At 44.9% G+C, this 24,732-nt stretch overlaps 2 protein-coding genes across 2 annotated transcripts in view; one reads left to right on the top strand and one right to left on the bottom strand.

Annotated features, from left to right (window-relative positions):
• The window catches only part of myo1g (myosin IG), a 40,094-nt gene extending 32,460 nt beyond the window's left edge, over window positions 1-7,634 (top strand). The window contains exon 22 of the mRNA XM_079175712.1: window positions 6,986-7,634. Within this exon, the coding sequence (XP_079031838.1) occupies window positions 6,986-7,148 (163 nt within the window). The 3' untranslated portion in view covers window positions 7,149-7,634. The remainder of the gene's footprint in view (window positions 1-6,985) is intronic.
• A 13,201-nt stretch (window positions 7,635-20,835) lies between these two features.
• Window positions 20,836-21,843, bottom strand: LOC306708641 (cyclin-dependent kinase 5 activator 1; the record flags this gene model as incomplete). Its single annotated transcript, XM_079176515.1, has 1 exon — window positions 20,836-21,843. One exon carries the CDS (start codon window positions 21,841-21,843, stop codon window positions 20,836-20,838), a length of 1,008 nt encoding a protein of 335 aa, XP_079032641.1.
• Window positions 21,844-24,732: the final 2,889 nt, after the last annotated feature.

The raw sequence follows: 24,732 nt of genomic DNA on the forward strand, positions 1-24,732 counted from the left end.
CTGTTCCTCTGCCTCCCCTCTTCCTTTCCCTCCCTCAGTGGCTGTCCTCAATGTGTTCCTCTCTCGGCCGAAGCAACAGGAGAGGCAGCTTGTGCTCCGGGCTCTCCTCGGTCAGCTCGTCCTCTCGCCCGCTCACTTCCTGTCCCCCGTTTTGTCTTCTTTCAAAGTTTTTTCCCCCCCTCTCCACAGCTTATTATTAGTTCTAGCATTGGTGTCATACACGGCTCAGGGTCGGCGCTCGTGCAGTGTTGATCTTATGGAGAGTAACAAGTGGTGGAATGTAACATTCAGGTACTGTAGGCTACTTCAGTACAACTTTGGGGTATGTTGCTTGAGTATTTGCTTCTCAGGATGCCACTTTATACTTCAACCCCACTACAATTCAGAGGGACACACTGTACTTTTCTTTACTTCACTGCAGTTATCTGACAGCTTTAGTTATGAGCAACTTTACAAAACTGAGGATTTTTCACATAAAACACAGGAAATTCCACTTCTGAAACAATAACTTTTGATACTTCAAGTTTGATTTTCCTGATCGTTCTTCATACTTTTCCTGAAGTAACATTTTAAACGCAGGACTTTTGCTTCTCATGGTGTTTTTACAGTGTGGTATTAGTACTTTGACTCACGTCGAGGATCTGAATACTTCCTCCACCACTGAGAGTAACCCAGGTGGAACGTAGATGGTGTATATTAACACCGACCCATTTCCTTCTCAGGTGTCATACAGCCGGCAGATCATGTGGCTCAGTGCTTTTAGCTTCACAGAGTAGCCGGAATCAGTTGATTACAGCCGGTCTTTAGCAGGAATTTCCGTGACATATGAGTATATTAGAGTTCAGTATCTATAAGTAGAGCTGGCACCAAATTTAGTTTCAGTGTTTTAATGTGTTCGTCTTTCATGTCGTGACCAAATGCTCTTATTCATTTAAGATGATGCGCAGTCTTTCATGTCTACATGAATGTTTCAGTCACACAGTAAGTTCTGACATATTAAGAAGCTTTACATTTTTTATAAATAATAATTTAGTAAATATTGTCATATATAAGATCAACATAATGCCGTGATAATTACTGAAATGCAGATTTTCTGACCCACCACAGCCTGTTTCTGAAGTTTTTCTATCAAGTGGATACAAAAGACGTTTTATAGTCATATGACCAATATAATGTCAAGTCAAATATGTCATCATATCTAGTACACACAAATAGAAGTTTATCCCTTATGACTTACAAAAGCCTCATTCATACAGGATTAATATCCGAGAAGGAAGTGGGTAATAAAATAATAAAAGACGTCCTTCAAGATGTCATTTTATCCGCTGGCAAATTACCGGTTGCTGTGCGGGAAAACCCTGTGACCTTCATAATAGTACAATACCTAGCATTGTTTTTAATAATTAGTAAGTATTATATATATATTATTAGTATTATAGTTAGGTAATCTATTTAGCTGTAATTCCATCTGCAACACAAACAGCTAAAAACGACTCTTTGTGAGTGTGGATTAAATGTTCATATGGTCAATGAATACGAGTCTTACATTCATACAAACATCGTCCTTATCGGCTTCTGCAGACGGCTAAACTTTCAGAGAGGTGGAGGGAAAATGTTGCTGATAGTTTAGCATTCTGCTAAACCCCAGCCGTGACCGGAAGGCTAAACTATTAGCAACATTTTCACTCCACCTCTGAAACACTGCGCTGATATTGTCACACTTTCTTTTCTCTACGTCTTCCTCATTGATGTTTCTTTGCAGGCCGTTTATCTGAAGGGACGTACGCACACATCTGCATTTGTACAGCCAGGAACGCCCTCTCTCTCTCTCTCTCTCTCTCTCTCTCTCTGAAAGGACCTGCGATTGGCAAATCTGAATCCTGAAAACAGGGCCAATAAGAGGCGCAGAAGTCTGGTTTTCACTCCCTACACTTGCATTGTAATATGCTGAAAGGTTGTTATGGCATTTCTGCCCAGTGACACCAACAATAAATTGCCTACACCAGCTTTAACAAGAGATCTGTCGGGTATTTTAAGTTGATGAAACTCAGAAACGGTGAATGCAGCTCTTTGTTTCGTGATGCAATGATGACACGTTTAAATGTAAAGTGTCTCTGTGGACTGGATTTAAGTTACAGGAGGACAAGTGAGTTTGTTTCAAAGATATATCAATAAGAGTCAAGTCAAATTCGCCTGCTCCCACCATCCTGTTGAGGGATTAATGTAAAGCTTCAAAATGCTCTGCTGCGATTTGAACCTGCATTTGAGCAAATCAGTCAGCACACTACCTAAATCTACACACAAAATGCAATTCTAACAGGAAGGATGATGTTAATCCGTTAAAAAAAACATATTAAATATGCCAGTGAACATGATTTTCTGCTTTTTCCTGTTTAACCAACCCTTTGTAGTCAAGCAAAAAAAGAAAAACGTGATGGGATGGGTGGCGCACGACTACACAGACAGTGAACGCTTCACATCCTATTTTCCCGATGAGCTCATTCCCACACGTTTACATCAAAGACACTCCGTTGGAGCAGATTTCATAAAGACGTCCTGACTGGTACCTCGCTTGTTAAATCTCGGGGACTTTCTTGTTCGAGCGCCTCAAAGCCTCCTGGGCACACTCACGGAGACGGCGACTGACCTCGAAACTGCACCGGCATCAAAAAGGCCTCTTTGTGGATTCAAACACACACACACACACACACATGCTGCCTTTTTTAAAAATCCACCTCAATAGTGCAACAAATGGATTCTTCAGCAACGTTTCCATTCGTCACAACAGTCTCACCGCTGTGTCGAGCGCCACACAGCAATTTTTCGGTGAAAGGGATTGTATCTCTTATCTTTCTTGAGTTGTCATTCAGCTGATGTTTGGAACGAGGTGATGAGTTCAACAGCCGTCACTAACAACATGTCCAGTGCTCCTGCTGCACAACCCCCTTAACAGCGATCGATCGTCTCCCCCCCCCCTCATTGATAATCAATTTGTTGAGACGCCCGTTTCTCTCCTTGTGTGAGCTCCCTCACTGGTAAACTGATTTTTGCTGTTCAGAAACGTGTCGGCGGTCCTCAGAATTAATCAGCGCCCGAGGAAATGATTGAAGTCAGTGCTATTAAAGTACATCACACTTGATGACACACATCTATGATTCAAGTCATGTGCGTGCACAGGACCACAGTGTTGCATCTTAAAGCATATTTGCACCGTTTACAGAAGCCACTCTTCATGCGTTAACTCTGCTGTTGTTACAGTATGACTCATTTTTTCTTTCCCAGAATGCCCCCCCCCCCCCTGAGGAGACTCAAGACGCAGGGGGCAGCTGGTTGAGATAGGCGCACGGTCTCTGATGACGGTGATGGTAATTGTAATGGATGATAAACGCTGTGACGCAAAAGCGGACCCCGTGATTTGGTCGGCCTGCCGCCACCTCGCACCCTGAAAACTTGAGCGGCCTCGGCCCACGTTACCCCCCCCCCCCCCCCCCCCCCCCCCGCCCCGCTGCCGGCGCGCTGCAGTTGCTGCTGTTGCCCCAGAGACGGTTGCCAGGCAGCCGGGGGAAGTGCTAATTAGGATTGAGATGGGGAAATTGCAGGCTTGTGTTGAGGAGTGCGTGTCGAGTCGGGTGGGATGGAAAGCCACAGGTAAGTGTGAGACGGCGACCATTTTTTTTTTCTTTTTGCTAAATGTAATAATTTATTTACATTTTATGAAATATGCTTATTAGATGAGAAGATGGATACCCTTTTCATTTCTGTCTTTTCGATGTAAAGCTGCAGTCAGCAGCCGATTTGCTTAGCTTAGCATAAAGACTGGAAACAGGTAATTAGCTAGCCTGGTTCAGTCAAACTGTAACAAAATCCACCTTTCAGCACCTTTAAAGCTCACTAATTAACATGTTATATCTCGTTTTATCCGTACAAAAGCTGAAGTGTAAAACTGACTAGCTTTGGAGTTCGTCTCAGATTTCTTACTTGCTATCAAGCTACTAACCAGACAGGGTTTTTTTTGTGGGGAATCAATACATTTTACGTAGCACACAACAGTACAGCACTTTCCTTGGTTTGAAATCCTTTCCTGAGTCGTGTTGAGACGTATGTTGAGTATTGTATTACACGCTGTGTGTGTTCCTGCAGAGCCAAGTGTGTGGGTGTGTGGGGGGAGCACCGTAAAGAACAGTTTTCTGTTTGCATAACAGAATAACCTCTGTTAACACCTGTAACCCCCTTTTCTTTTAAAGTGACAATTTCAAGATCTCCAATGGAAATAAAAGAATCGCGCTTCATAATCGTTTGCGGTTCGACCGGAGCAAGTCTAACCCTCAACCTCAAAAATGGTGTGAAGCTGTGAAGAAATGACAGGGAGTCCTCATATCTACATGAGAAATACAGGACATTTGTGAGTGCCGTTTTCATGTGATCCACCTCAAAGGTGGAGGCTGGGTTACTGTAAGTCTAGGCTACTAAAAGGACTTGGTTTACGTCAGGGAACAATGGTGGTCATGGTTGAAAGAAACCATGTCGGTTGGTGGATGGTGACAGGATGCAAACCGCCGTGTCCAGTAACATCCACCCCAACCTCCTCCCAGAGAGGTCTGGCAGCAATTCAACGCCAAACTTCCACCCTTGTGTTTGAGATTCGTACCATCAGTACGTCAGAAAGATTTGGAGAAATGACGGACGCTATTGTGTCTTTTGGGGGGAAGACAGTCTCGGGAAAAAGAGTGGCGGTCAGCTGTAAATCATAGCCTTGGATGATCTCGGCCTCCACAGTCATCCGCCTGCACATTGCTGAACCACAGGCCTTCACAGCTGATCGTCCACTGTCCTCGGGGCGCAGCCGGAGGCCTTCCTCGACACACTCTGCCGGTGTCGGGTTCCTCTTGTGGTAGCCAGTGTGACGAGATCAGGATCGCACACAAGATCCAAACGCAGCGGAGGTCACTGGGTTTCTGTGTCGGGGCTTGTCCCTGCTGCAGGAGGGCAGGACAGCTGGTTTAGGGGGGTTCAGCAAGGCTGACGAGGGGCCAAGCGGAAAATGGAGAGCGAGGCCAAACCTGTCGGTTGATGATGAACAGCGACACGGATTTGGAAACGGTCGGTGACTCGAGTTCAAGTTCTTTTTGCACCAGGAAAGCAAATAATGTGACACCTTAAAGAGACTGTTGTTTTGAAGTTCAAGCTGGAAGGCATCAGCTTCCTGTACACAGACTGATGTTTTGGTAATTTGACAAGAAAATTGTTATGTTTTGTCTCTTAGACTACTGTACCTTGTTCTAAACAAGCCGGGTCCTGACAAACTTTCCTGCAATGTGTAATTCGTTCAGATTTACCGGCATGGCAAACAAGAGAGACGGGGGGGAATAAGTGCACCTGCACCGTGTTGTTGGATTTGCTTGTTTACGTTACCTTAATAGCTAGAACATAAAAGTGTATTTACCGTTTCTTAAGCAACAGTTTCATCATTCAGAGTATATTCAAGACATTTGAAGTTTTGTCCGTATGATGCTCTCACCTGGTGTAGCTCTCTACTTCATAATCATATTGCCAGCATTGTTGCATAACGGCGAAAACATTATGTAATCTACTTGAATGAAGTTCACCTTTTCAAAAGCGGGACATCGTCTGATTTCCAGCCATTGTTTTTCGAAGGGTACCAGTCTGTCTGGGGAGAATAGGACACTAGCAGTTTGAGGCAGTGCACTTGGTCCGTTCTTGCCAAAGGAAGGGGGGGGGCGACGACTATTGCCAAAGGTGGCCCCGTATGCATGAGCCAGCTCTGCTTATCAGTCACATCATCGACATTCAGAGGCCTCCACAAATAGCCACTTGGCAAATATTGTTCTGCGTCTGCTTTTGTAACGCCGCCGAATTGAGTTAATACAAAGTGCGTCCGCGGAGAGACAAACGGCAATCTCAATGCACCCACAAGAGACCCGGGAATATCAAACCATGCACTCATGGTCTCCTGGGCCTCGGGCCGTGACGTAGGTGGATCCGGTGTAAGGCTCTTTGTATGCACACTGCAGAGCCGGCTTGTGTTTGCGGGGTCGCCGAGGCTGCAGGATCCCCGAGGGGCCGAGAGGAAGCAGCGACTTCACTGTGGATCATCTTCAGCTGACTGTGCAGCGACCGGCCTGTCGAGCAAGCAGAGCCACGCTTCCTTATCCCAGCTGTCAGCAGAGGGATTGGGGTGGTGGTGGAAGGTGTGTGTGTGTGTGTGTGTGTGTGATGCCACAAGCACCTGCACTCTGGACGTAACCGTGATCCGTCAAAATCACCGCTAGGCACGTGGGAAGTGTGAAGTGATCAATAACATGCTCCATGTGGGGAAGTTTCAGGGTTAACGATGGGATAAGGCTTTCAAACACACACCTGATTATATGCTTTGAACCTGGATGCTGTGGATACGTGACGGATGATTGACGCAGTGAATCAGTTTCTTGTTGTGATATCAATGTTGGGGAATTTGGAATTTTGGGGAACACAACTGCTCCAGGTTGGCAGTGCTTTGGTTCATTGTTAAACTTCTCTGTAAACAACGGCATTGGCGAAATAAAACACGTATTTTATTTTTATTAGACCTACAGATGTTGAGCTGCATTATTGGATTATTGGAGTATATGTTTTTTTGACACGGTTTTATCTCTTATTTCTAAGTGGGTGAATTTCCCAATAAAACGCTCTTACATAAACTTACTTTTAAATGTCTAAAATTGCAGCAAAATTTGAAACAAGGTCACTATTTTCACTCGTCATCCGTCAGCGCACTGACCTCATTGACATACTTTAAATATTTTAGTGTGAAATTCTCCCGTGAATGAGGCCTTTAGTGATGGTTTGGGATAAGGAAACAAGGTGAGGATTAAGTTAATAGGAAAGGAAAGGCATGTAGTTCAGAGGCTGTGGGAATAAACTTCTTTTTTTTTTTTAATCAAGTATAGTAATACAAAATTGTATGTTTTGTCTTTCTCTCTTTCAGTATAAGAAAAGTCCAATTTCCTGTGAAGGTTTGCTGCTCAGCCCTGCAGCTTCACATGCGGGGGAAACCAAAGAGTGTCACCGTAGAAACCAAACCGGGCCAGACCAGCACGGACTTCAAGAAGAGCCGAGAGGGTTTCGTCCTGCTCGTCCCCGCTAACTAACAGCTTGACCTCAGGACCTCGACTAGGCCGCTGCAGTTCTGCGTTTGGGGACCTTGCCTTGAAAAGCAACTGTTATCCAGCAAAGATTGTTTGAATATTTGAAATGTCGACCCAGAGAGCAGAGTCCGTTTTCTTAATCCTGAGCTGCAGGAGGACAATGTTCACCGGACAATTACAAAAGTGTTGAAGAGAGAAATTATGTTGCTGTAGAGGGAGACACAAAGCCGTCTTTGCTTTTAATGTTGCATAAGATATTTGAAGGTATTTTTCCAAGACAAGATGGAACAAAAACAGACAAATTGTACGTCGAAATGCATAAAAGCAATCAAGAGAAAACCTTCCAGATATATTTTTGTACATTGAGTTGATTTCTTATGAAATGAGAACTAGTTTTTTGTCTGCCTTGTCTCATGCTGTTCCCTTAAAATAAAAAAAGACAGACTGCGACAATTATTCCATGTCAGAAGTAGTAAAAAGGGAAACGAGAAGAAAATAAATTATTCAAGATTTACTTAAGCGAGCTCTCTGTGTGTTGATTTCTGCCTAATGCTTTGCCTCGCGAAGATACAAAACGCTGTAGACAAGTCTACATTATACAGTGATTGAAATGTATTTCTCAAATGTGCTTTCGGCCTTTGAAGGAAGACGAAAGACATGAAAATATAAATGGAACAGGTCAGGAGCCTTGTGGTGTTCTGTGAGCGAGAGGATTTCCTCTGCGAATACGGTCAATTTTCCATCAGCTAAAGCTCTTGTGTTCTGTATGTTACGCTTCTCCAGCCTGCAGGAGGTGACGTCCAATCCTAACCGTCCTCTGAGCAGCAGCAACTGGACTCTGTGACGTAAAAGCTGTTTCCTCTCTTGTCCCTTTGGTGTCCTCTGGATCAGATCAGCTGGGTTGATAAACACACACACGCAGCAGACATAATTTCACAGGATTTACGGGGCTTAAGTCGCTGCGATTAGGAGTGGGTGATGTCCAATGTGGTTTCGGTCGAACAGACAGTCAAAGAAATGTTGAAGTGTTGCTATCTGCCGGTGAGATTTCAGCCTCAACACAGTGTGGAGGTGGAATACAATATTGGTTGCGTTCATTATGTTAAGACCTGACTCCAATATAGTTTCATACAACCCTCCTCTGCTGTGGTGTAAACACAAATAGAAATGCTTCCCTGAATAAGATGTGTGAATTTGTTTTTGTCAGAAACTGAGCTAGCGTTAGCTAGCATGCTCACTGACTGTTAGCTTGGAGAGCTATTTCAACAGCGTATGGAGGCTAATGTTAGCAAACTAAAAGGTGAATACTGTCGTGTAATGGTTTTGTCAGTCCCCGACTTAATTACTTTTTTCCACTTGTTGCTCTTTTTACATTAGCAAAAATGCTAAACAGCCTAGCAATTACACTATCCCATATTTGCCCACTGTTCACATGGTTCGCACAAAGTGCTTAAACTTTGATTGGGAATAATAACAAAAAACAAGATGGCAACCCTAGGTTTGCGAAAAACGTTCCCTTTCTTTGATTTGCGAGACTCGCTGCCCGATGATCTATCGTAACCTTATGCCATTAAGGTCAATCCCTAACCTCAGCCTTACTGCGAAACATTTCGTAAATTAAGGGTCACTTTCGAGATAGGTGTGCAATGCTAGTAGCACCTAATGTAGCCTCCAGCCGCTAGCGGGCTACAGAGGTCTGGTAAAATTGATTTTTTCCAACTCCACAACCCCAGATTTGTAATTTAACTTTCAAACTTGTAGTCTTTAATTGTTGCTGACTCAAGTGACATCAGTTGAGGCAATTCATCAGACTTCACACAGATCCCTCCGTACGTCATATGCAGTAGGACTAGTTCTCCCCAACACCAGTAAACACACTTTGATGTGTACAGTCAGTGGAGTTCCCCTGTTTCATGGCAAACGCTTGATTTTATTAAATACAGACGATATCCACTATCATGTATCGATTCAACTTTATATAGTTACTGGACACCAGCAACACATCTTTTTCAAATGCTTGATATTCCAGTTAGGACTGAAACTCTTGGTATCTTCGATCAGCCTGAGAGCTTAATTCTGTCGTCAGCTGCCAGTTTTCCTCCCATCTCTCTCCGCAGTGACCTGTTAGTGCAACTTAGTGACATTTTTGATCTGTGCAACTTGCATAATAGGGAAACAGACCATAACAGGGAAACAGACCATAACGTTGTTAGTGTAACTCTGAGACACTGTGCTGTGTTTAAGCACAGTGCATTCACACCTATAGGCGTCAATTTAACACTTCGTAACAGCCCTGCACCTCTTCAATCAACACTCTGCAACTCAAAATAACTGTAACTGCAAAAGAAAAAAAGAAACATGTTTTCAATGGATGGCAAATATGGATCTGTGAAAATGTCGAAATTCGTCTCTATATTTGCTGTGGTCCGGTTCTCTGTTTGTATAGTATGTGCAAATATTATGTCTTTGTCATGTGCTTCCATGTGTTAAAATCATGTTTCGGGACAATGGACACTGGCTCAGGTTTATCTGTTTTAAATCTGTGCTCAATGTAGGAACTCAAAACATTTGATTTTGCAAAGAATTGAAGAATACGACATTGAGAACCGTTTAAAACCAGCTAAAGCCATTCATATGCAAATGTGAACACAGCTTCCCTTTTCCCCTTTGAAGTGGCGGTGGGACTGTCGAAGCCCAATGATGCATTCCATTTAGCGTGCGAGCGTCACCCAGATTGGGGGCACCGAACGAGGTTTGACACCAATTCACACCTTTTTATTCCTCTAACTCTTAGCAATTCTCACATTGCTGCAATGTGACCGTGATCGCCAAACAGGTGACATGGACGTGTGAACAACCTGGAGGAAGTCAAAGGGCCAGGTTGTGTGAACAGTGAACAGATCCTGTCTTCTAATCCAGTTGATGTTAGACATAGTACTTGTAGATACTTTGAGGCAGCTGTCCCATTTGGAAGCAAAATCTAATCCCAACCCCTTAAAACCCTGATTGCATTTTCATCAATGAGTTACAATACAGGGGAAACTAGAAACAAAAGTTCATAGAAATAACATACTGTAGTCGAGAAGAGGAAGTGCGGCTTTCTGGTGTGAAATTGATGTGCGCCTGAGAAGCCTTTGAATTCCCAGAGCTGGATGTCCTGGATTGTATTTTATGTCTCACTGGAACACCGTTGCAGCCCCATGGTGTTGTTTTAATGCAGGTCTGATTTTGGTTAACTGCACGGTTGGAGCTAAAGACACACCTGTGCAACTGGCAAAGAAGGATCTGAAATCCAAATACATACAGTGTTTCCATGCCAAAATATCCTCTTATGTATCAGAGTACTCCATTCAGCACTGGAGACTTCAAAAACCTGATCATAACCAGGATACTAGTGTGTTTTTGATCTATGAAAATGTCTCTGTATTACCCACAATGCCCTTTGTCTTCATGTTCTAGTAACTAGGTGACCGAAGTTCGGAGCTGTGCAGCAACACATTCATTCTGCAGCCACTCTTTTTTTTTGGTTTTCCCACTTATTCTGAGCTCTCATTAGTCAGAGAGTGAAGTGCGAGTAAACATCCGGCAGAAATAACCGCCCTCAGCCCCTTTCGCTCTCGTGCCCCAATTTGACAACAAGTCGTGTTTAGTGGCAAAACAAAGTGAATTGCGGATCTAATTTAAAGTCAGGGGGTGGGCTGCCATTGCTTTGTGGCCCTGATCGAGTCAGAAGTCTTGAGTGCTCGCCACGGCTGCAGAGGGAACTCGCGTTCAAGCATGTTTATTTAAATGCCACGGACAGCGTCTCATCCTCGGCCTCTCCTCCGTCCTCTGCGGAGGCTCTGCAGAGACCTTCAGCTGCTCTGTAATAAACCGAACGCCACGGCTCTTCTCCCACTTACAGCTCCACCAGTTATGGTGTGTTGGCCCAACATACATCAATCAGAAATGGAGAGGTTGTCTGTAATCCTTTAATCACTGACGTAAAAAGATGTGCTTTATAAATTCATCGATGCAAATTCAAGCATATCCTTCCCACCACTGATCATTTGATACACACACACACACACACGCGCGCTCATCATCGGATCAAACGAGGACATCTGGATTCGCCAAAGCAGACACTTTTTCAAAGACCCGCGAGATGTATTCATCATTCTGTGTTTTTTTTTTAATATTCTTTGATGGGTTTAGTTTGATGGCAGCTTGTGCAACAATTATTCCCCCAATTGTTTCCTCGTCACATCCTCATCCGCTTCCCCGCTGCCAGGCCTTTTCTCCCACATAATGTTTCCCAATCATTTTCTCCTCTGACAGCTCCCATCACATCCCCTCCTCGCTGCGAGAGGCCTGCGAGTGAAAAAGACGACTGACTTGCAGACGTAAATATTGCAATCAGTCGAGTAGTCAAAACGTTGACGCATGTGAATCAATTCTTTTCATCTGACGTCTGTTTTGGATGGCGATGAAGTTTTTCTCGGTTTCTTCTCGCGGCGCTGTACAAGCAGGGTTCCTGTACGATCTAATCTAATTCGTCAGGACCGGCAACTGTTGATGCAATCACTTAAAGCGGCATGCAATTCCATTACAAAAAGGACTGGCACCTGGTCGGCCTCTCTTTAGAGATTAGCAGCCCTGCAGCGAGGATTTGGTAATGAGTTGGAGAGGATTTACCAGTGGGAATATAATATGTGTCCCAGAGCTGCTGTGTTGTTTTTCCCCCTCTAAATCCTCTCAGGGCAGACCGGCCACTGGTTTGGTGAGCGCCGCAGGTTTTCCCAACATCCCTCCGTCATCAGGCCGTGGGGAGGTCACATGCTGGAGATTACAGTAACATGAGGGGGGAGATTGGTTTTTACTTTGGCTCGCTCTGAATCAACATGCCTTCAGCCCTGAATGCTTATAATCAGGAAATATCTGAGAAACCAGAGCGCTCTCACTTGATTCTTTTTAGCATGTAAAACCACTTTTAGGCATTTTAAATGATGGGTTGTTAGCAGGCATTTACTTGAGTAAAAGTAGCAATACCACACTCTAAAAGTACTCTATCACAAGTAAAAGTCCTGCACTCAAAATGTAACTTAACATCAACAGTTCAACATTTTGGGAAGTACATTTCTTCACCTTCTTGCTGAGTTAGATGAGAAGATTGATACCACTCTCATGTCATATGCTAACAGCTAGCAGCTGGTTAGCTTAGCTTAGCATAACAATTGTAACACCTCTAAAGCTCACTGATTAACATTCGTTTTTAATTTATGCAAGAACTGAAGTGTAAGAAGGACATGTTGTGGTTTTATGGCTAGCGGTTTCCCACTGTTTCCACCGTTTGTGCTAAGCTAACGTCTCCTGGCTGTAGCTTTATTTTCAGCACAGACATTAGACAGGTGTCGAACTTCTTATCTAACTCTACGCTAGAAAGAAATGAAACATAACCCAAAATGTATACCTATTCCTCTAAGCCAAGGAACCATCATCACATAGTTCACTGACATTTGTCTGTATATTTCCAGACTAAAAATCAGTCGCAACAAAAAGTTGCCTGCAAAGGTTTCTCTGTATCAGTGTTGTAGGTGTCTACCGCGTTTTATAGTAAATGCCTTACAGTAAAGCACTGGCAACAAAATGTACTCATTTTTAGTTATCTGTACTTTGATGTTGTTGCTGTCTTCTACTCTACTCTGGAAAGTAGTAGAATAAGTTTTAGAGTGGAAAAGGAGTAAAGGACTAAAGTACGATGGGCTCAACATTTTAGTTAACTACTTACTGCAGTACTTTTACTGCGGTAATAAGATTGACTATTAGTTTTAGCACTTTATGAGGCTTTAATGGGACCTCTGATTGCTCTTCACAGAACTCGTCATCCCCGTAGAGTCTTCTGGAGTCCCCTCTGGCGGTGTCCTTCGCCCAGTGCTTATGGGTGCATGGCTGAGTGAACCATCTGTCCACTCAGCCAGGATGTGACAGCAGGCTACTGCTCTCCAAGGTCCTAAAACTGTACCATATAACACAGTGCAGACTGACCCCGATATCAAATGATTTTATTTGTTTCAAAGAAACAAAACTCTCTAAACATACACTTGTAACCCCGTAAACCAATGTAGGTATACAAGAAAAGGCTCGTTGACCTTGGTTGCTCGCCGATGAATGTGGGTAGTAGGCTAGTTAACTGTATATGCTAACGATTGCTGTGTAAGTTGGAGCAGATAAACACAGTGTTTAAGCCATTTTCTAAGACTTATACTCTTACACTTGCATTTTTATATAAAAGTTCTCGACTCTCCGAGCATTAATATAGCATCAAACAACTATTTGCAAAGTAATGTCTACGTGAGCAGAGAAGGAAGTCATTCTCGCACTGTGTGTATGTTGTTATCCGAGCTTCTTTGTGCCTTGTTGACATAGCCTGCTCGCTTGTCTGGTGCCCCCTCAGGTATGCACTGTTAGTTCTGACAGCACTGTTGCCATTGTTTGCACTGTTAGCACTGTTAGCTGCGAGCCGCCGCCATGTTGAGAGCCTTAGATATACTCAGAATTTCACTTTTACTATGTAAATTTAGAGATTGTGCTGCCAGATATTGCTGTATTGGAAATTTAAAGCTGACATATGCAGTGGTGAGATTGAACTAGAAAGGTACTAGCTTGAATTGATAATGTCTCTGGATGCCAGGAAGCATTGACAGAGTTTTTTTTTTTTGATGCTCCCAGAGGGCTGATAAAAGGCAGCGAACAGCAGCCGAGGCTTTCAGAAAGCCACTGGGAACACACTGAACCAGTATAAAAGTGTGACACTGGGAGGCGGCGAGCTGGGTGATTTGTGTCCTCAGAGGACAGGAGAAAGCTGGAGAGGACTCAGTCAGGCTGTGGCAGCCATCTGCAGCGATGCCTCTTCATCGCATTTAATCAAAGCGTCCCGAGGCCTCACCTCCCTCACCTCTCGGCCCTCTGAGGAGTCCCCAGCCTCCGCCACTGACCCCGGCTCCGACCAGCAGCATATGGTTTTTACCCGGCTGTCCTCTCACTCCGGCATTGTGAACAGATTATAAATGGCATTTAAATAATCATTTTCCAATGCCATCCGACAGAGAGACCAGACAGACTCGCCAAATAAGCTGCTTTGACTGAAAAGTCCTTTTTGAGTCTTAGTTTTATGGCAGGCATCTGTTATATGATAAAAGCCAAATGTGTCTGTTGAAACTGAAAACCCCCGTGTGATTTCATTTTGGGGCGTTTGCGGTATTTTATAGGCTTGTGACATGTATATTAGACTATGTGCAGCTGTTTGTGTGAACCCAGATAGTTGCCTACAGCTTTTTTCATTTGCTTTAGCACATTTTCCCAAACACCATTTCATTCAGAGCAGCACAACATTTGTTCTGCAAAATACTTAAAATATTTAGATGGTATGAAAAGTAAATAAATGCATCAATCTGTGCTTAAAGACATAGTTGTTGCTGAAAGTACATAAGTATTGGTACTTAAAGTAAAATATACTTAAGTAAGTAAAAGTACTCACTATGCGGAATGGCCCCTTTCAGAATGACTACGTATAACATTACTGGATTAGAATTAGTGATGCATCAATGTGTTCATCACTTTAATGTTGCAGCTGGTTAAGGTGGGTGTCATTTGAATTACTTGATATACAACTGGGTAGCTTAATACATAATATTACATTGTGATTTATTAGTTGATTCATATTTTGTATTCATATTCTGAATCTGCAAAGCAACTAATGTTGTCAAATCAATAGAATGTATAAAAAGCACAATATTGGGATCCAAAATGTAGTGAAGTAGTAGTAGTATGAAGGAGCAACACTACAAGTACCTTGAATTTGTACAGTACTACAAGTACAGTACTTGAGCAAATGTATTTTGTTGCATTCCACCACTGGCAGTGAACAAACCGTTGTGAGGAAAAGGGCTGTGAGAAAAACCAAGAGCACAGTTGAGATACACAACCGGTTATGTGTATCAATAAGATAACACTCGGTGACAGTGGCGGGCAGCCTGAGGCAGACGGCACTAAATGTGCACATAAAGCCTGCTTTCCTCTCAGAGGGGACTGTTGCTGAGCAGAAGGCAGCATCACAGTGTTTCCACCTGTGGTCGGGGCAGAGAGGGTGGTGATTGACTGCAGAGACATGCTCAGATGGAGCGCAACCCCCCCTCCCCCCCCCCCCCCCCCTCTGACAGGAAGCCAAAAGGCCATCTGCAGCGCCCGGTCTATTGTGTGGCTGTGCATTAAGCTATTTTATGTCCCACATGGATTTACTGCCAGTCTTAAGTTAGCGGGATAGCAGGCGGAGAGTATTTCATGTGCACTGTGTGGAGAACAAAGGCAGTTTTCAGTTAAGCGTGCGAGCCTCGCAGATGTAAAAGCTGCGCATGCAGGAAAAGAGAGAAACAACTCAATTTCAACTCAATACTTTATTAAATAATCAACATAGTAAACATCATCATGATGACGAAGGAAAACAAACAAAAACAAAATAAATGAAACAGTCACATTTGTTTTTCTTCAAGTTTTCACCATCCACAGTATTTCACTTGCAGCTACTCACACACGCACACACACATTTCAGTGGCTTTACAAAAGTCACTCGAGGTGATGTGCCGCTTCATTTTGGTGTGACAGTCACAATGATGGCTGAGAAAGGTAACTATGGAAACGTGGGCGGGGGGAGGAGGAGGAGGAGGTGATGGACACCAGACAGTTATATATTTATCTCCGTCTTAACATCTGTCCGGTGTTGACGCAAACACGGACGAGGTGTTGTGATGAATGCAAAGTTGTGAAATTTGAAACGCTTTTCACATCGAGAGGCGAAGCTACAATCAGCGAGGACGCAGGCTGAGCTGGAGCTGCCTGCGGCAAAATGCTACAGAAACAATGGCTGCCTCTGTGTCACCAGCTGGTGCATTGATGAGGAAGGCTATTGATAGCCGCTAGCTTGATCGGTTCTATACTGTACTCTGGTCGGTGATGTTCTCGTTGCGGTGGATGACACACCATGGCCGCATGTAAATTAGCAAATCAGCGAATGAAGTCTGGTGTGAGACAGTTGAGTCTAAAATACAAGGATGTTAAGTTATAACTTCATGTCGTAGCTCGTATGGATTCGCATGCTTTGCTATTTCAGGACCAGGCCGGAGAAATTAAAGAGTCGACCATTTATTTAGTTTTCTGTCTCTATTGTTTCTAAACATGAACAGACCACCATAATGTTGATATAGTTACACCTGCTGTCATAAGAGAGACTTTAATACTGTTGAAATGTTTCCTATAAAGGAGCACTCAAAGGAGATCCAGTTTTAAGTTACTGAAGAAAGAATCGTTCATTTAAAACATCACATTGTAAAAATCAAACAAAAGCAGACGTACAAAAGAAAGAAAGAAAGAAAACATTTCTAAACTACCTGGTTTGCATGCATGCTACGACACAGAAAGACTATTTCTTTTTGTTGATGTTTCTTTCTTCACAGCTCTTTTTGTTACACGCCCCCGTATTTACATCATCAGTTGACGGTGTGCCATTGAAATCAATTTCACACCAACCTCCAGCAGCAGCGGCAGCATACTGAAATAACTTAACACAACTCATAGAGCTGTGGCGACTGAAAGGAAAAGTCTTGCGATATTTTATATTTCTTATTGTCAGCAGAGCAAATCAGAAGAACTTAACACGATCAGTGTGTTCAAAGCCGGATATATCTTAATTCTCTGTGCTATATAGCTCATTTCTTTTGTCCAAAAAGTATTCAAAACACATCAATGAGCTACACTGTTGCGCTGGGTGACATGTTCCTTGGCCACTTTAGTTTTTTCAAACAATCCCGCATGCAGCGTACTGCTGTAAATACTCAGGGAACAAAATGTGTATTCATCCGCAGCTGAAAATAGTCCCCGACAAATGCATTTTTTACTCCTGTTTGAGTAACGTTTGCTAAAATCTGCAGTGCTCAGCTTTTTAGGAAAGCACTTGACCTTTTTCTTTAAAAAAGCACAATTATACATTCAAGTCTGACAATACTAAAATAATGTCTAATGCTTGTTGACAATAAGAAAAATAGAGTAACACCAGACTTATCCATTAAATCTTTTATCACATTGTTCACACAAACCCAAAAATCTTAATACAGAGCCGGTCCAAGGCCCATCTGAAATATTCTGCAAAGCAGAGCTGAAGTCCTAAATGAATGTCCCATCTACAGAGAAGTTTGCACTAAAACTCCTGTTTAATGTTGTTCAAATAGCTGGAGTCAGTCCGCCAACAAGAGGCATATATCATCCACAGCGATGTCACAGGCATCATGTGTCTGTCAGTCAGGTACATAGAGCTTGGGATTCACCCCGAGGGGTTTGATTGGATGAACAGAATTAGAGGTCCGACGTTGGGATACAAGTTAATTGGTTTGGGAGCCGCTCCGCTATCTGTGTGAAACGATTGGAGGAACAGCTTCGTGATTGGACAGAGATACTGTCGCCTTCTTGGTAAAGAGCCGATTACATCTCATTTGACAAATGGTGTTAAAGCTCAATTAGGCCTAAATTAACATGGTTCCTCGGTGTCTGTGCCATTGTTAGCATGAAGAACGAGCCACAAGAGTTGTTTGTCATTAGAAGGGTCACAACATGCTACTGAAAGAAAACCTGCAGCAGATGTTTTGGTCACTTGAACACGCTGTACTGTATCTTATGATTCAATTAATGTCCAGGTCTACAGGAGGCGCATGGTGGAGGCAGATGCCCTTAACTTTGACCCACATTCTCACACAAACACAACCAACCCAGGGCCAACAAACGGTCCCATTCTGCCCTTCCTCGTCATGACAATGACTGGCGGGTTTGGGGTGTCAAATCTAATGAAACAGGCCGGGAACAACAGCTGAGTGTGTGTGGAGACGGGGTTGGAGGGGTGGGAAGGGGACGGAGGACGGGGGGGGGGGTTGAGTCAAGACACAAGTGTCCTTGTCAAAGCCGAGGCCAGGGAGAGAGAGGGAGAGAGAGAGAGAGAGAGAGAGAGAGAGAGAGAGAGAGAGAGAGAGAGAGAGAGAGAGCGCTGCACTGACCACAACAACAAACCCAAAATGGCTGCCAGTCAAAGCTCCAGGAAAGGAGACTCTCTGAGCGTGACTCACCACCATCACTCCTCTCTGCTTGACTGACTGGAGCCCATGCCAGATCCCTCAGGCAGGCAGTGAGGCAGGCCTGACTCCAATAAGCCCCGGGGGGAGCTGCAGTGGGGCCGCAGGGTTGAGCTTTGGGGTCTCTGAAGGCCTCCGGTATGTCAGAGCAGGATTTGAAGGGCTGCCGTGGAAGTGTGACACTTAAATCTCATCAGATCCAGAAACGTTTACTTATTCCCTCATGTTATCATCCCTTGCTTCCTCTCTCTGTTTGATTGGGTGGGAGGATTAGGACTGGATTACCCAAGGAAGGGGATGTGGAGCAGAGTGCGTTTGTTTGCACATGTGTGTAACGGTCGAAGTTATGGGGACGCTTGTCTATCATATGACCTTGTGGGGGAGAATATACTGTAGCAATGTGTGAGAGAGGGAAGGCCACGTGGAGGGGGGGGGGACCTCTAGATGCCCCAACACAATGAGATTAAGGCTTGACCACATGCTATTGTGGGCATGAAGACGCTTCCTCAACCAACAGCTTCCTTCTGTAAATCAGGGGTTCCCAAACTGGCCATAGGGACACGCAACAGGGGTCACAGGAGATAATCTGAGGGGTTTCACAATGATTAGACGAGGAGAAAAGCTTAAACTAAAAAAAATCTATTTAATTTACTGGTTCATTTTAACTTGTCCATTGGAAGCAATCCCTCTTTGGTTAAACTAGTAACTTCTAGTAAACGTATGCAACCAACAACGAGGGGTAGTAGGTAGTCATAGTATCATTCTAAGGGGTCACAAGCCAAAATGGTTGGCACACACTGCCCTATAACACAGGTATGGCTCTTTTTCTTTGTATACAATCTATACATTTATTCGTATTTAATTTAAATGACAATGAAAGAAGACCACATATCCTTTGCAGTTTAACTGTTTTTAAGCCACTCTGGTGCATAATTAGCTACTAATTTGTGTTTCCCTCGCATTTTTCTATCTACTCTCTCTGAGCTATCAACCTCGAAACATGAACTGTAAACTTCCATGACCTCTGGATTTTTGGACGGCTGGGCACATATAATCCAGCTGAAAATATATTTAATCTGATTTGCTCCAAAAAGGAAAATCCATAAAGATGAACCACGGGCTCATCTGTGACCACCTCTGACAACGCACATTGAAAGCACACGGGAAATGGATCATTAAAGGCATTCGAGCACAAATGCCAATGGTTCATTCAAGGGAATAATTGAGCAAGAGGTGGGAGTTGAGGGAGGGATGAGAGAGAAAACATACCTCTTGATGGCAGATGAGGAAGCGCAGCTGCCTCGCATGAAAGTGGGAGAGACTCAGAAGCGACAACGACAGAAACCCCATTCAACCAGAACAACTTGGACCCCTGAGCTGCAACACGTGTGTCGCTCTGCGTTTCATTCATGCACCAAGGAGAATAAAGCGCACGCGACAAGGTATTTAAATGTGTGAGTGTGTGTGTGTGTTTTAACGGTCCAGCACGGTCCAGCCTGACCTGGATTAGCTCGGCAGGGCTGCCGAGTGGACAAGTAGGGAGGGCAGAGGTTGAGAGAGGGGAGGGGCTGCGGTAATCTGCTAATCTCATTAATACCACAGCCTGTGGGTGCCCTGTCAACAAGACGCGGGGAACAAAGGATGGAGTAAACAGCTGATGACCCTGGCTGCCGTCCACTGCACAATGCCTACACACACACGCGTTCACAAACCACGTCAATCAGAAATTCTGCTTCCACCAGAAAGCACTCCTGAGATCAAATGGAGAAACACAGAGGCAGATTTGAGTGAGTAAAGAAAAAAACAGCAACTGTCCCCTCAGGCCAGACGACCCTGAGAATGGCTCCAAAAAGCACTGCCTGTTCGCTTTGCTTTACTGATTACACCGTGCACAGCAGGACCAGCAGGACCTAACATGGACCTCTCAGCTGTCCCCGTCAGTCTGAGTCACTTTTCACTGCTGGCACATCGGGTTGGGGGGGGGGGGGGGGGGGCTTAGCCAGCAGCGGATGTCAACATGTCTCCTCGCGTCGTCCTGGAAAATGTAACTTTTATATTGTCTGCTTTATTCTCCTGTAAATCTGCTCGGACATTTTATAATAAAAAAAGACCCTCTTGTCCCGTGCACACGGATCGATCGCAATTCCGAGAGGTTGGTGAAGATGCTGGGAGGCCTGGCAGCTGGGACGACTGGGACCAGACACAGAAGGGACAGGTGGACCAAATGGTTCCTCAATTCAAGTAAACTCAGGTGGATATTATTTTTTAAGCACAGCTGTGAGCTTCTGTTTGTCAATTATCTTGGGGGGGGGGGGGGGCGGTAGACTCCTTATTTCTATCTGGATGGACGGGACTATGGCAATGAACACAGATGGAATGATTCAATATGTCTACATAACTCCATCAAAATATGCCTTCATTGCTCCTGCAGGGCAGCAGAAGGAGGACAACAGGGACAGGAATCTGTATGAGACAAATGTGTGCGCAAGTATTCGTGTGCATGAGGGTACGAAAAGGCATGCGGTCAGCCAAACTTCCTCTCACCGATCCAGCACCCGACTGTAGTCCTGAGGGCCGCAGCCGCCCTCGCTCTTCAGTTCGGCAAATATTTGCGTGAAAAAGTGCGGGTCCGCGTTGATGCGCAGCATCTTGGCGCTGGTGGCGTCGATGATGGCGAGGCAGCGGTCCCAGAAGGCCTCCTTGCCCGCCTCGACCAGGAAGGGCTTGAGCGGGTACGAGATCTCGTTGCCCATGTAGGAGTAGGACAGGTAGAGGCAGGTGAGCAGGATGGCCTGCAGCTCGTGCTCCGACGCCACCAGGTCGCCGTCCACGACATCGCGGCACAGCATGTAGACGAAGACCACGTTGGCCGGCGTGACGAAGGCCTGGTCCTGCCAGCCCTGCAGCAGCAGCGAGCGGTCCACGGCCCGCAGCCACAGCACCGGGTCGGCGGGGGACAGGTGCTTCAGGCGGTAGCAGCGGCAGCACAGGAACTCCCCCAGGCAGCGCAGGAGCTCGCTGGTGGAGGCCTGGACGATTACGCGCTTCGGGGACGACGAGGTCAACGTCCCCTGGGGGACCTTTTTCACAGAGGAGAGCTGTTGGGGCTTGCCGTAGCCGCATCCGTGGCCCTGGCCCATGCCCATGCCCAGGCCATAGCCCAGCCCCATGCCCAGTCCCAGTCCCAGTCCCGCTGGGCCCTCGTAGCTGGACAGGTTGGCGCACGACAGCGACTTCTTCACATTCTCGTGGTTGAGGTGCAACAGCGGGTCCTTCTGGTAGATGTTGATGTTGTTGTTGTTGTTGAGAGGGTCCCCGAGGCCCACAGGACCGCCTTTCTTGGAGTTGCCCTTCTTCTTCGTGGAGGCCACCAGCCGCTTCCATGTGAGCCCCGGGAGGAAGATGGACTGGCCCCTCTTCAGCCCGCGGTCCTTCTGGCTGTTGAGGGAGCGGCTGCTGATGCTCGGGTAGTGGCTGAGAGAGCCCGGCCGGTTGTCATAGTAGCCCGACTTCCGAGAGGCGGGGGACAGCGATAGGACAGTGCCCATGGTGAGACGGAGCTCCGCAGATTATGCTGCCTTACTGCTGCTGTGTGGAGAGGGGACGCCGTTGAAGCAAAGCTCTCTTTTTATTTCTTAATATCCAGCAGATGTGAACTCTCGACGGGGAAACGGCACGAAGAAGAGATGAGTGCAGACATGTCAACGAGGCCTGCAACGTTAAAACACACAGGGGGAGATCATTTAAATGCACGGTGAAATAATAACATCTAATCTCACTTTAATTCCATACAGCCACACATTAACCTCTTCACTGCTGCCCAAAGGCCATTACAGGCTCAAGCTGTGCAGCCAAACGTTATTATTAAACCACTTTTTACATTTTAAATTCTAGAGGAGATCACAAAGTTTCCAAACATACCAAACACATCAGAGTGAATATTTGGGCAAATGTGCAGAAATAAAATTGTATAAAAGCATTTTTTACTTGAATGCAGTCTGGTGTTTGAGACAGAATACATACATGTGTGATACTGTCAGACAGTGTGGTGTAAGACAATTTAAGGGGAAATAAACAGGTAAAGCCGGGTTTTAAGAGGTTTTTACGAGCTCTTATTCTCTGAAACCTGTAAAGAGTCCTGGATTTCAAACTATTAGGACTCTTATCTTATTTCGCCTAATGACTAAATGCAGAAGCCAAGCTGGTGAATAGTGCGTAAACAACACATTTTAGGCGATTTACGCACATTATTCCCTATTTAAAAAAAACAAAAAAAACTCAATAAACATTAATATTAACACTTAATCTCCATCACTGTCGTCCTCGGAGCTGCTCTGATTCTCACCTGTGCGTACGAGATGCCCGGGTACGAGATGGTTCTTTTTTTCTTTTTGCCGCATGCAGTCCACTGTGGTGCAAAGATATAAAGGAGCGCAAAAGAAACGCACCACAGCCGATATACCCAGAGGTGGCTGCGAGCAGGATGGCGATCTGTTTTGCAGAATCAGAGGCAAAAAAAAAAAAAACAGTCCTCTCTTGCAGAAGATTTGGACCTACTCTTCTTCAAAGAGATGTGGAAGTGAGGAACAACGCGTCGGTCCTCGCCAGGCGGGGTGCAGGTGTCATCCTCCGCTGCACCTCGAACCCTCAGGCGAGAATGATGGCGATTACTGTGATTAGTTGCTTTTTCGTTTGTGTCTCCATGTCCGAGGTGCAAACTTTCACTGCGTCGGAGTTCTTTCAATGCATTCCATCGTCTCAGATCCGAGCGTTCAGTCTGCTCCTTCCGACTTCTCTCCCGCTGCTGTTTCCAGGTCTAGGTTTTAGGTTCAGCTCTGTATCCGCACGCTGAGCTCTCCAGTCGCCCACTGACCGGTGATCGGTCCCGGCGGTCCGACCTCTGAACGGGCTCTCCTCACGTTAGAGGCTGAGCAGCCAGTGAGCGCACAGAGCGGCTCCTCACACACCGCCTCCCCGCGACACTGACTCCTCCTAACGGGGGCTCAGCTGCCTCCTGACACACACACACACACACACACACACACACACACACACACACACACACACACACACGCACGCACGCACGCACGCGCGCACACGCACGCACGCACATGCACACATATTTTGATACATTTAATTCAGCTTATTAAATTAAATTAAATTAAATCTAATAAACTGAATACAATTTAACAAGTAAATAGTAGTAATAATAGTAAGCAATGGAAATACAATTCATAACTAATTATTGAATTAAAATCAAGTTGTTGATAGATAAATAAAAATGAGACTTTAAAGAACATAAGAGATGTTGAGAAAAAACATCTCACAACTCACAAAGGTAATCCAGCTCCTCCAGAGCTTTCGATCACTTCACATCATCTTCAACAGCCCGGTTGTCATTGAACTGATATTTTCATTTCTCAGCACCTCAAGAACTCCAATGTGAAACGTCTTTTCACCTGCCGATGAAGATATGATGCGATATGAGCAAAAAACAGCTGAACAGCTGAAAATGAAAATAAGAGAAAACAAATAACATTTCTTTTAACAAAACAGTGGACGGCACCAGTAGCACACTGCTAACCGAATGGCTTGTATAAAGCAGCGTTTGAGAAAACACTTCCACTGTTGGGGGTCGAAAGGCTCTTAATCGACTCCAAAGAGGTACAGACATGTCCCCGTTAACAACATTTGTATCAAGGATATGAAGAAGAATGAACACCTGCCCCTTCCAGAGGTCTGCACACTCTCACTCTCTCAAATGCAGACATCACTCCTGCTCCCCCCCCCCCCCCCCCCCCCCACCTCACAAGAAAACCCTGCTCTACAGAATGTAATGATTTCAGAGCGGTTGCTTTGACCCTTGTGGTGATGAAATGTATGGAAAGAATTATGGTGAGCGGGCTGAGGAAGGCCCACAGTTTGACCCGCACCAATTTGCATACAGACACCACAGAGTGACGATGCAACCAACAGTGTACTGAACTAAGACTGTAGTTTGTTCATTTCTGTCCCGCATTTAAGGCCTTGCAGCCCCACATATCACTGAACACACTGAATCAGCTCAACGTCAACTCATCCATCATTAAGTGTTGCCAAGAGTGAACAGAACGGTACAACAACACCTAGGCTGAAATATGTGAATGCCCTATCTGTCTTCTTGTCACAAATGACTGTTATATATTGTACTATGTGTGCACTTTTTCCTGATGAACATGGGCTCGTTTAGTTGATGGATGAACGCATTTGTTGTCGTTTTGCAGTGATTTTTATACTGCAGACACGGTGACTATCAAGACAAACTTCCCACTGGGACGATAACGTTCACCTTATGTTATCTCAGAGCTGGTAAAATAATAGTAATAATAATAATCAGAATAACTTTATTCATATAGCACCTTTAAAAACAGAGTTTACAAAGTGAAACGCAAAAGCGA

This window comes from Pholis gunnellus (assembly GCF_910591455.1).
Source record: "Pholis gunnellus genome assembly, chromosome: 16".
Lineage (NCBI taxonomy): Eukaryota > Metazoa > Chordata > Actinopteri > Perciformes > Pholidae > Pholis > Pholis gunnellus.